Source organism: Salvelinus fontinalis, unplaced genomic scaffold, assembly GCF_029448725.1.
Source record: "Salvelinus fontinalis isolate EN_2023a unplaced genomic scaffold, ASM2944872v1 scaffold_0048, whole genome shotgun sequence".
Classification (NCBI taxonomy): Eukaryota; Metazoa; Chordata; class Actinopteri; order Salmoniformes; family Salmonidae; genus Salvelinus; species Salvelinus fontinalis.
Window position 1 is genome coordinate 476181 of NW_026600257.1, and position 10391 is coordinate 486571.

At 46.4% G+C, this 10391-nt stretch overlaps 1 protein-coding gene across 1 annotated transcript in view; it reads right to left on the reverse strand.

Annotated features, from left to right (window-relative positions):
- LOC129842530 (disintegrin and metalloproteinase domain-containing protein 19-like) overlaps positions 1-9491 on the reverse strand; it is a 130478-nt gene extending 120987 nt beyond the window's left edge. Inside the window, exon 1 of the mRNA XM_055911108.1 lies at positions 8883-9491. Coding sequence (XP_055767083.1) covers positions 8883-9018 — 136 coding nt within the window. The 5' untranslated portion in view covers positions 9019-9491. The remainder of the gene's footprint in view (positions 1-8882) is intronic.
- Between the last annotated feature and the right edge of the window lie 900 nt (positions 9492-10391).

A 10391-nucleotide genomic window follows, 5' to 3' on the forward strand; every position in this document is an offset into this window, starting at 1 on the left:
GATCATCACCAGTTCCTCCCCAACCCTGATAGAAACTACAGATCACCACCAGTTCCTCCCCAACCCTGATAGAAACTACAGATCATCACCAGTTCCCACCCAACCCTGCTTAGAAACTACAGATCATCACCAGTTCCCACCCAACCCTGATAGAAACTACAGATCATCACCAGTTACCACCCAACCCTGGTAGAAACTACAGATCATCACCAGTTCCCACCCAACCCTGATAGAAACTACAGATCATCACCAGTTCCTCCCCAACCCTGCTAGAAACCTCAGATCATCACCAGTTCCTCCCCAACCCTGCTAGAAACTACAGATCATCACCAGTTCCCAACCAACCCTGATAGAAACTACAGATCATCACCAGTTCCCACCCAACCCTGCTTAGAAACTACAGATCATCACCAGTTCCCACCCAACCCTGCTAGAAACTACAGATCATCACCAGTTCCTCCCCAGCCCTGATAGAAACTACAGATCATCACCAGTTCCCAACCAACCCTGATAGAAACTACAGATCACCACCAGTTCCTCCCCAACCCTGCTAGAAACTACAGATCATCACCAGTTCCCACCCAACCCTGCTAGAAACTACAGATCATCACCAGTTCCCACCCAACCCTGCTAGAAACCTCAGATCATCACCAGTTCCTCCCAAACCCTGCTAGAAACTACAGATCACCACCAGTTCCTCCCCAACCCTGCTAGAAATACAGATCATCACCAGTTCCCACCCAACCCTGCTAGAACCTACAGAACATCACCAGTTCCTCCCCAACCCTGATAGAAACTACAGATTATCACCAGTTCCTCCCCAACCCTGTTAGAACCTACAAAACATCACCAGTTCCTCCCCAACCCTGCTAGAAACTACAGATCACCACCAGTTCCTCCCCAACCCTGCTAGAAATACAGATCATCACCAGTTCCCACCCAACCCTGCTAGAACCTACAGAACATCACCAGTTCCTCCCCAACCCTGATAGAAACTACAGATCATCACCAGTTCCCACCCAACCCTGATAGAAACTACAGATCATCACCAGTTCCTCCCCAACCCTGCTAGAAACTACAGATCATCACCAGTTCCTCCCCAACCCTGTTAGAAACTACAGATCATCACCAGTTCCTCCCCAACCCTGCTAGAAACTACAGATCATCACCAGTTCCTCCCCAACCCTGCTAGAAACTACAGATCACCACCAGTTCCTCCCCAACCCTGATAGAAACTACAGATCATCACCAGTTCCTCCCCAACCCTGACAGAAACTACAGATCATCACCAGTTCCTCCCCAACCCTGATAGAAACTACAGATCATCACCAGTTCCTCCCCAACCCTGCTAGAAACTACAGATCATCACCAGTTCCTCCCCAACCCTGATAGAAACTACAGATCATCACCAGTTCCTCCCCAACCCTGATAGAAACTACAGAACATCACCAGTTCCTCCCCAACCCTGCTATAAACTACAGATCATCACCAGTTCCTCCCCAACCCTGATAGAAACTACAGATCATCACCAGTTCCTCCCCAACCCTGCTAGAAACTACAGATCATCACCAGTTCCTCCCCAACCCTGATAGAAACTACAGATCACCACCAGTTCCTCCCAAACCCTGCTAGAAACTACAGATCATCACCAGTTCCCACCCAACCCTGCTTAGAAACTACAGATCATCACCAGTTCCCAACCCTGCTAGAAACTACAGATCATCATTTGTTCCATGAAACATTTATTATGAGAACCAGTAATCATAATTCATCAGGAATAGCGAGTGTATTATTTTGTGATAATATTTATAATCCGTTTGGAAGCAGATCCTTCAAATAAATAAATGACACCCTTCATCTTTCTTTTGTTTCAGCCATGTGGTTTCTCTTCGGCTGTCGAAGCAGAGAAAGTGAGTCTGGCTGAAGGAAACAGCACAGCTGGCTAGTAAACACAGTCTCAAGCTAAGGGTCACGGTCCAAAAAGCACCCTATTCCCTGTGCGGTGCAGTACTTTTGACCAGAGCCCTCCTATGTAGTGCACTACTTTTGACCAGAGCCCTCCTATGTAGTGCACTACTTTTGACCAGAACCCTCCTATGTAGTGCACTACTTTTGACCAGAGCCCTCCTATGTAGTGCACTACTTTTGACCATAGGGTCATTTGGGACACATCCATCCATCAGATCAAGTGCTTCCAGCCAGGACAGAAACACACACCAGACAGGACAGGATGAAACCTATAGGACAGAAACACACCACCAGACAGGACAGGATGAAACCTATAGGACAGAAACACACCACCAGACAGGACAGGATGAAACCTATAGGACAGAAACACACCACCAGACAGGACAGGATGAAACCTATAGGACAGAAACACACCACCAGACAGGACAGGATGAAACCTATAGGACAGAAACACACACCAGACAGGACAGGATGAAACCTATAGGACAGAAACACACCACCAGACAAGACAGGATGAAACCTTTAGGACAGGACAGAAACACACCACCAGACAGGACAGGATGAAACCTATAGGACAGAAACACACACCATCAGACAGGACAGGATGAAACCTATAGGACAGAAACACACCACCAGACAGGACAGGATGAAACCATCAGGACAGAAACACAACACCAGACAGGACAGGATGAAACCTATAGGACAGAAACACACCACCAGACAGGACAGGAGGAAACCTTCAGGACAGAAACACACACCATCAGACAGGACAGGATGAAACCATCAGGACAGAAACACACCACCAGACAGGACAGGATGAAACCTTCAGGACAGAAACACACCACCAGCCAGGACAGAAACACACCACCAGACAGGACAGGTTGAAACCTATAGGACAGAAACACAACACCAGACAGGACAGGATGAAACCTTTAGAACAGAAACACACCACCAGACAGGACAGGATGAAACCTTCAGGACAGAAACACACCACCAGACAGGACAGGATGAAACCTTCAGGACAGGACAGAAACACACCACCAGACAGGACAGGATGAAACCTTTAGAACAGAAACAAACCACCAGACAGAACAGGATGAAACCTTTAGAACAGAAACAAACCACCAGACAGGACAGGATGAAACCTTTAGAAAAGAAACAAACCACCAGACAGGACAGGATGAAACCTTCAGGACAGAAACAAACCACCAGACAGGACAGAGTGAAACCATAAGGACAGCTCAAGGAGAAAGAAGAGAAAGTTGTATTAAGAATCCAATCAAACATGACATTGCATGGAGTTGGAGGAGATTCTCAACTCTTCTGCACAACCTTGAATTCATGGCTGACAGAGTTTCTCACCATGTTGAATTCATGGCTGACAGAGTTTCTCACAACCTTGAATTCATGGCTGACAGAGTTTCTGCACAACCTTGAATTCATGGCTGACAGAGTTTCTCACCATGTTGAATTCATGGCTGACAGAGATTCTCACCATGTTGAATTCATGGCTGACAGAGTTTCTCACAACCTTGAATTCATGGCTGACAGAGTTTCTGCACAACCTTGAATTCATGGCTGACAGAGTTTCTCACCATGTTGAATTCATGGCTGACAGAGTTTCTCACCATGTTGAATTCATGGCTGACAGAGTTTCTGCACAACCTTGAATTCCTGGCTGACAGAGTTTCTCACCATGTTGAATTCATGGCTGACAGAGTTTCTCACCATGTTGAATTCATGGCTGACAGAGTTTCTGCACAACCTTGAATTCATGGCTGACAGAGTTTCTCACAACCTTGAATTCCTGGCTGACAGAGTTTCTCACCATGTTGAATTCATGGCTGACAGAGTTTCTCACCATGTTGAATTCATGGCTGACAGAGTTTCTCACCATGTTGAATTCATGGCTGACAGAGTTTCTCACAACCTTGAATTCATGGCTGACAGAGTGTCTAACAACCTTGAATTCATGGCTGACAGAGTTTCTCACCATGTTGAATTCATGGCTGACAGAGATTCTCACCATGTTGAATTCATGGCTGACAGAGTTTCTCACCATGTTGAATTCATGGCTGACAGAGTTTCTCACCATGTTGAATTCATGGCTGACAGAGTTTCTCACCATGTTGAATTCCTGGCTGACAGAGTTTCTGCACAACCTTGAATTCATGGCTGACAGAGTTTCTCACCATGTTGAATTCCTGGCTGACAGAGTTTCTCACCATGTTGAATTCATGGCTGACAGAGTTTCTCACCATGTTGAATTCATGGCTGACAGAGTGTCTAACAACCTTGAATTCATGGCTGACAGAGTTTCTCACCATGTTGAATTCATGGCTGACAGAGATTCTCACCATGTTGAATTCATGGCTGACAGAGTTTCTCACCATGTTGAATTCATGGCTGACAGAGTTTCTCACCATGTTGAATTCATGGCTGACAGAGTTTCTCACCATGTTGAATTCATGGCTGACAGAGTTTCTGCACAACCTTGAATTCATGGCTGACAGAGTTTCTCATCAGAGAATAAAAAGGAAAAATAAATAGTCACACACACACACACACACACACACACACACACACACACACACACACACACACACACACACACACACACACACACACACACACACACACACACACAACTCATAAAATAGTTCCTCCACTAATGATTTCCACTCATTTCCCTTTTATATGAGATGTTGAAGACAGACTCTGTGCTGGGTTCACAGTCAACATTACTCCCCTCCAGCCTGCTTTCACAATGCTTCTCCAGCCTGCTTTCACAATGCTTCTCCAGCCTGCTTTCACAATGCCTCTCCAGCCTGCTTTCACAATGCTTCTCCAGCCTGCTTTCACGATGCTTCTCCAGCCTGCTTTCACAATGCTTCTCCAGCCTGCTTTCACAATGCTTCTCCAGCCTGCTTTCACAATGCTTCTCCAGCCTGCTTTCACAATGCTCCTCCAGCCTGCGTTCACAATGCTTCTCCAGCCTGCTTTCACGATGCTTCTCCAACCTGCTGTCACGATGCTTCTCCAGCCTGCTTTCACGATGCTTCTCCAACCTGCTTTCACAATGCTTCTCCAGCCTGCTTTCACAATGCTTCTCCAGCCTGCTTTCACAATGCTTCTCCAGCCTGCTTTCACAATGCTTCTCCAGCCTGCTTTCACAATGCTTCTCCAGCCTGCTTTCACAATGCTTCTCCAGCCTGCTTTCACAATGCTTCTCCAGCCTGCTTTCACAATGCTTCTCCAGCCTGCTTTCACAATGCTTCTCCAGCCTGCTTTCACAATGCTTCTCCAGCCTGCTTTCACAATGCTTCTCCAGCCTGCTTTCACAATGCTTCTCCAGCCTGCTGTCACAATGCTTCTCCAGCCTGCTGTCACAATGCTTCTCCAGCCTGCTTTCACAATGCTTCTCCAGCCTGCTTTCGCAATGCTTCTCCAACCTGCTTTCACAATGCTTCTCCAGCCTGCTTTCACAATGCTTCTCCAGCCTGCTTTCACAATGCTTCTCCAGCCTGCGTTGACAATGCTTCTCCAGCCTGCTTTCACAATGCTTCTCCAGCCTGCGTTCACAATGCTTCTCCAGCCTGCTTTCACAATGCTTCTCCAGCCTGCTTTCACAATGCTTCTCCAGCCTGCTTTCACAATGCTTCTCCAGCCTGCTTTCACAATGCTTCTCCAGCCTGCTTTCACAATGCTTCTCCAGCCTGCTTTCACAATGCTTCTCCAGCCTGCTTTCACAATGCTTCTCCAGCCTGCTTTCAGACACGCACACGAACGCCCACGCACACACACAGACATACGCACGCACACACACACACACACGCACACACACGCACACACACACACACACCAGCCAGCTTCTATCCAGTCTCCTCTCCTCTGATTGTTTATAAACACCTGTTCACAGCAGTTTACCCATGGGGCATCTCTCCCCTAATCATCCCTTAACAAGCGAGCCCCTTAACGACCATTGACCAGGTATTTACTTCCTGTTAAACGTTGCTTTGTCCAGGTTCTCACAACACAATGGGCCTGATGATGTGGTTAATGATGAGTTCGTCATGCCACAACAGGAAATGCCTTGGGTAATAAACTGGGTATAAATAAATGAAATCTTCCTACTCCAACCTCTTCTCTCTCCTCCTCCTCCTCCAACCTCTTCTCTCTTCCCCTCCTCCTCCAACCTCTTCTCTCTCCTCCTCCATCTCCAACCTCTTCTCTCTTCCTCTCCTCCTCCTCCAACCTCTTCTCTCTCCTCCTCCTCCAACCTCTTCTCTCTTCCTCTCCTCCTCCTCCAACCTCTTCTCTCTTCCTCTCTTCCTCTCCTCCAACCTCTTCTCTTCCTCTCCTCCTCCTCCAACCTCTTCTCTCTTCCTCTCCTCCAACCTCTTCTCTCTTCCTCTCCTCCTCTCCTCCAACCTCTTCTCTCCTCCTCCTCCCACTCCTCCTCCAACCTCTTCTCTCTTCCTCTCTTCCTCTCCTACAACCTCTTCTCTTCCTCTCCTCCTCCTCCAACCTCTTCTCTCTTCCTCTCCTCCTCCTCCAACCTCTTCTCTCTTCCTCTCCTCCTCCTCCAACCTCTTCTCTCCTTCTCCTCCAAACTCTTCTCTCTTCCTCTCCTCCTCCTCCAACCTCTTCTCTCTTCCTCTCCTCCAACCTCTTCTCTCTTCCTCTCCTCCTCTCCTCCAACCTCTTCTCTCTTCCTCTCCTCCTCTCCTCTAACCTCTTCTCTCCTCCTCCTCCCACTCCTCCTCCAACCTCTTCTCTCTTCCTCTCTTCCTCTCCTCCAACCTCTTCTCTTCCTCTCCTCCTCCTCCAACCTCTTCTCTCCTCCTCCTCCAACCTCTTCTCTCTTCCTCTCCTCCTCCATCTCCCTTCTTTCCTTTCTCTAACACATACCGGTAACTGAAATACATGTCCTCCCCTCACTTACCTTCTCTAACACACTCACTCCCTCTGTTGTGTTCTCCTAATGGTCTGTCTGTCTGTGTGTCTGTCTGTCTGTTCTGCTCTGTTCTCCTGCTGGTCTGTCTGACTGCTCTGTTCTCCTGCTGGTCTGTCTGACTGCTCTGTTCTCCTGCTGGTCTGTCTGACTGCTCTGTTCTCCTGCTGGTCTGTCTGTTCTGCTCTGTTCTCCTGCTGGTCTGTCTGACTGCTCTGTTCTCCTGCTGGTCTGTCTGACTGCTCTGTTCTCCTCATGGTCTGTCTGTCTGTTCTGCTCTGTTCTCCTGTTGGTCTGTCTGTCTGTTCTGCTCTGTTCTCCTGTTGGTCTGTCTGACTGCTCTGTTCTCCTCATGGTCTGTCTGTCTGTTCTGCTCTGTTCTCCTGTTGGTCTGTCTGTCTGTTCTGCTCTGTTCTCCTGCTGGTCTGTCTGACTGCTCTGTTCTCCTCATGGTCTGTCTGTCTGTTCTGCTCTGTTCTCCTGTTGGTCTGTCTGTCTGTTCTGCTCTGTTCTCCTGCTGGTCTGTCTGACTGCTCTGTTCTCCTCATGGTCTGTCTGTTCTGCTCTGTTCTCCTGATGGTCTGTCTGTCTGTTCTGCTATGTTATCCTGATGGTCTGTCTGACTGTTCTGCTCTGTTCTCCTAATTGTCTGTCTGTCTGTCTGTCTGTCTGTCTGTCTGTCTGTCTGTCTGTCTGTCTGTCTGTCTGTTCTCCTAATGGTCTGTCTGCCTGATGGTCTGTCTGTCTGACTGTTCTGTTCTCCTGATGGTCTGTCTGTCTGTCTGCTCTGTTCTCCTGATGGTCTGTCTGTCTGTCTGCTCTGTTCTCCTGATGGTCTGTCTGTCTGACTGTTCTGTTCTCCTGATGGTCTGTCTGTCTGTCTGTCTGTCTGTCTGTCTGTCTGTCTGTCTGTCTGTCTGTCTGCTCTGTTCTTCTAAACCATCTGAATAAGATGTGATTGATGTGTTATGCTCTTGATCTCAGTTCCCTTTCTATTCACAGCTTCTATTCTCCTGAAGTTGTCTTGATCTCAGTTCCCTTTCTATTCACAGCTTCTATTCTCCTGAAGTTGTCTTGATCTCAGTTCCCTTTCTATTCACAGCTTCTATTCTCCTAAAGTTGTCATGATCTTAGTTCCCTTTCTATTCACAGCTTCTATTCTCCTAAAGTTGTCTTGATCTTAGTTCCCTTTCTATTCACAGCTTCTATTCTCCTAAAGTTGTCTTGATCTTAGTTCCCTTTCTATTCACAGCTTCTATTCTCCTAAAGTTGTCTTGATCTTAGTTCCCGTTCTATTCACAGCTTCTATTCTCCTAAAGTTGTCTTGATCTTAGTTCCCTTTCTATTCACAGCTTCTATTCTCCTAAAGTTGTCTTGATCTTAGTTCCCGTTCTATTCACAGCTTCTATTCTCCTAAAGTTGTCATGGTTTATAGCTGGTTACGAGACCTTCATCATAATAGAATATCATCAGTGAAACTGCAATCTCTCCGTCGACCTAATTACTAAACGTTTTACAATTCAGAACTGCATAAAAACCTTGCCCCAATGACACCTTTCCCAGGTTATTTTCTGATTGAATATTGTAGCGGGGCGTAGTACATGTATATGAGCGTTATAACCAAGTGTTTATAACGCCAGCGTACAGATAGCACTGATTTAAAGAACGATGCAGAAACCAAGCATACAAAAGACCGAACACACTGATGTCTATTCAACCTCTATTCCACGTTGGTTCAACGTGGTTTCGTTTAAATGACGTGGAAACAACGTTGATTCAACCAGTGTGTGCCCAGGGGAAAATGTCAGACATAGTGGTCAGACAATGATTCATATTTTAAAAATGCAGCGTCTGTTTTCTTTGATTTATATTTGAAAAATGTAGCGCCTGTGTTCTGTGCAAAGCTAAGAAGAAGTAATGCATTTGTCAAAATACATTTAATTCGGTCTCCGGTTCTTACCTTCAGTGGTCTTGTTGGAGGAGCGCACATCTTCACCGGAGCACGTTGTAATTAACAAGACGTGAAGTGCTATCAAAAACACTGTAAACTTCTGACTCCCGTAGGTCTGACTCCCGTAGGTCCGCCGGTAGGTCATTGTGCCGGTGCACGGGAAGCAGGATGAACGGGTCGAGACTTATCCAACTGTCTCACGGCAGCACGAACATAATATAGCCAAGTTACAGTGGAACAGCTGATGTGTAACACCGAAATGACTTGATGAAATATGATCGAGTATGAGGAGAGAGAGACCGTTAGGAAATCCTTCTCAGTCCTCACCCACTCCACTCCAGCAACCTCCGACTCCCCTGTAATAGACTTTACATCCAACGATGTTAAAAGCGCATCAAGCACTTTGGAGAGAAGCCCGACAATTTTGACCTGTAAACGTGTCATGAACTACATTAAAAAAGGTGGTTGTGGTCGTTTATTTTTCTTCCCGGTGACAACAGATCGGGGGGTTCCTCCAAAAAGGAATGTACAGACTGGCGAAGTGTTGTCTTTCGAGAACGAGACCATGTGCTTCTCCAGAAGCGCTCCTTACAGACGTAAATCCGTCTTTACATTCGCCGTCCGCAAAGGCACGCGGTCATAAGCGCTTGTCTGCGCTGCGGCGAGAGAGAGAGAGAGAGAGAGAGAGAGAGAGAGAGAGAGAGAGAGAGAGAGAGAGAGAGAGAGAGAGAGAGAGAGAGAGAGAGAGAGAGTGTACACTTAAAGGACTTGAATAATATATTTCAGACACGACCTCTCCCAGATGAGGTAATTCTGCTTCCATATTTTACTCAGCAGCTGTGAGAGACAGTAGACTAAAGGAGTTATGGTGGGTGTGTAAACATCAGTTATGGTGGGTGTGTAAACATCAGTTATGGTGGGTGTGTATTAATCAGTTATGGTGGGTGTGTATAAATCAGTTATGGTGGGTGTGTATAAATCAGTTATGGTGGGTGTGTATTAATCAGTTATGGTGGGTGTGTATAAATCAGTTATGGTGGGTGTGTATAAATCAGTTATGGTGGGTGTGTATAAATCAGTTATGGTGGGTGTGTAAACATCAGTTATGGTGGGTGTGTATAAATCAGTTATGGTGGGTGTGTATTAATCAGTTATGGTGGGTGTGTATTAATCAGTTATGGTGGGTGTGTATTAATCAGTTATGGTGGGTGTGTATAAATCAGTTATGGTGGGTGTGTAAACATCAGTTATGGTGGGTGTGTATAAATCAGTTATGGTGGGTGTGTATTAATCAGTTATGGTGGGTGTGTATTAATCAGTTATGGTGGGTGTGTATTAATCAGTTATGGTGGGTGTGTATAAATCAGTTATGGTGGGTGTGTAAACATCAGTTATGGTGGGTGTGTATTAATCAGTTATGGTGGGTGTGTAAACATCAGTTATGGTGGGTGTGTATTAATCAGTTATGGTGGGTGTGTATTAATCAGTTATGGTGGGTGTGTAAACATCAGTTATGGT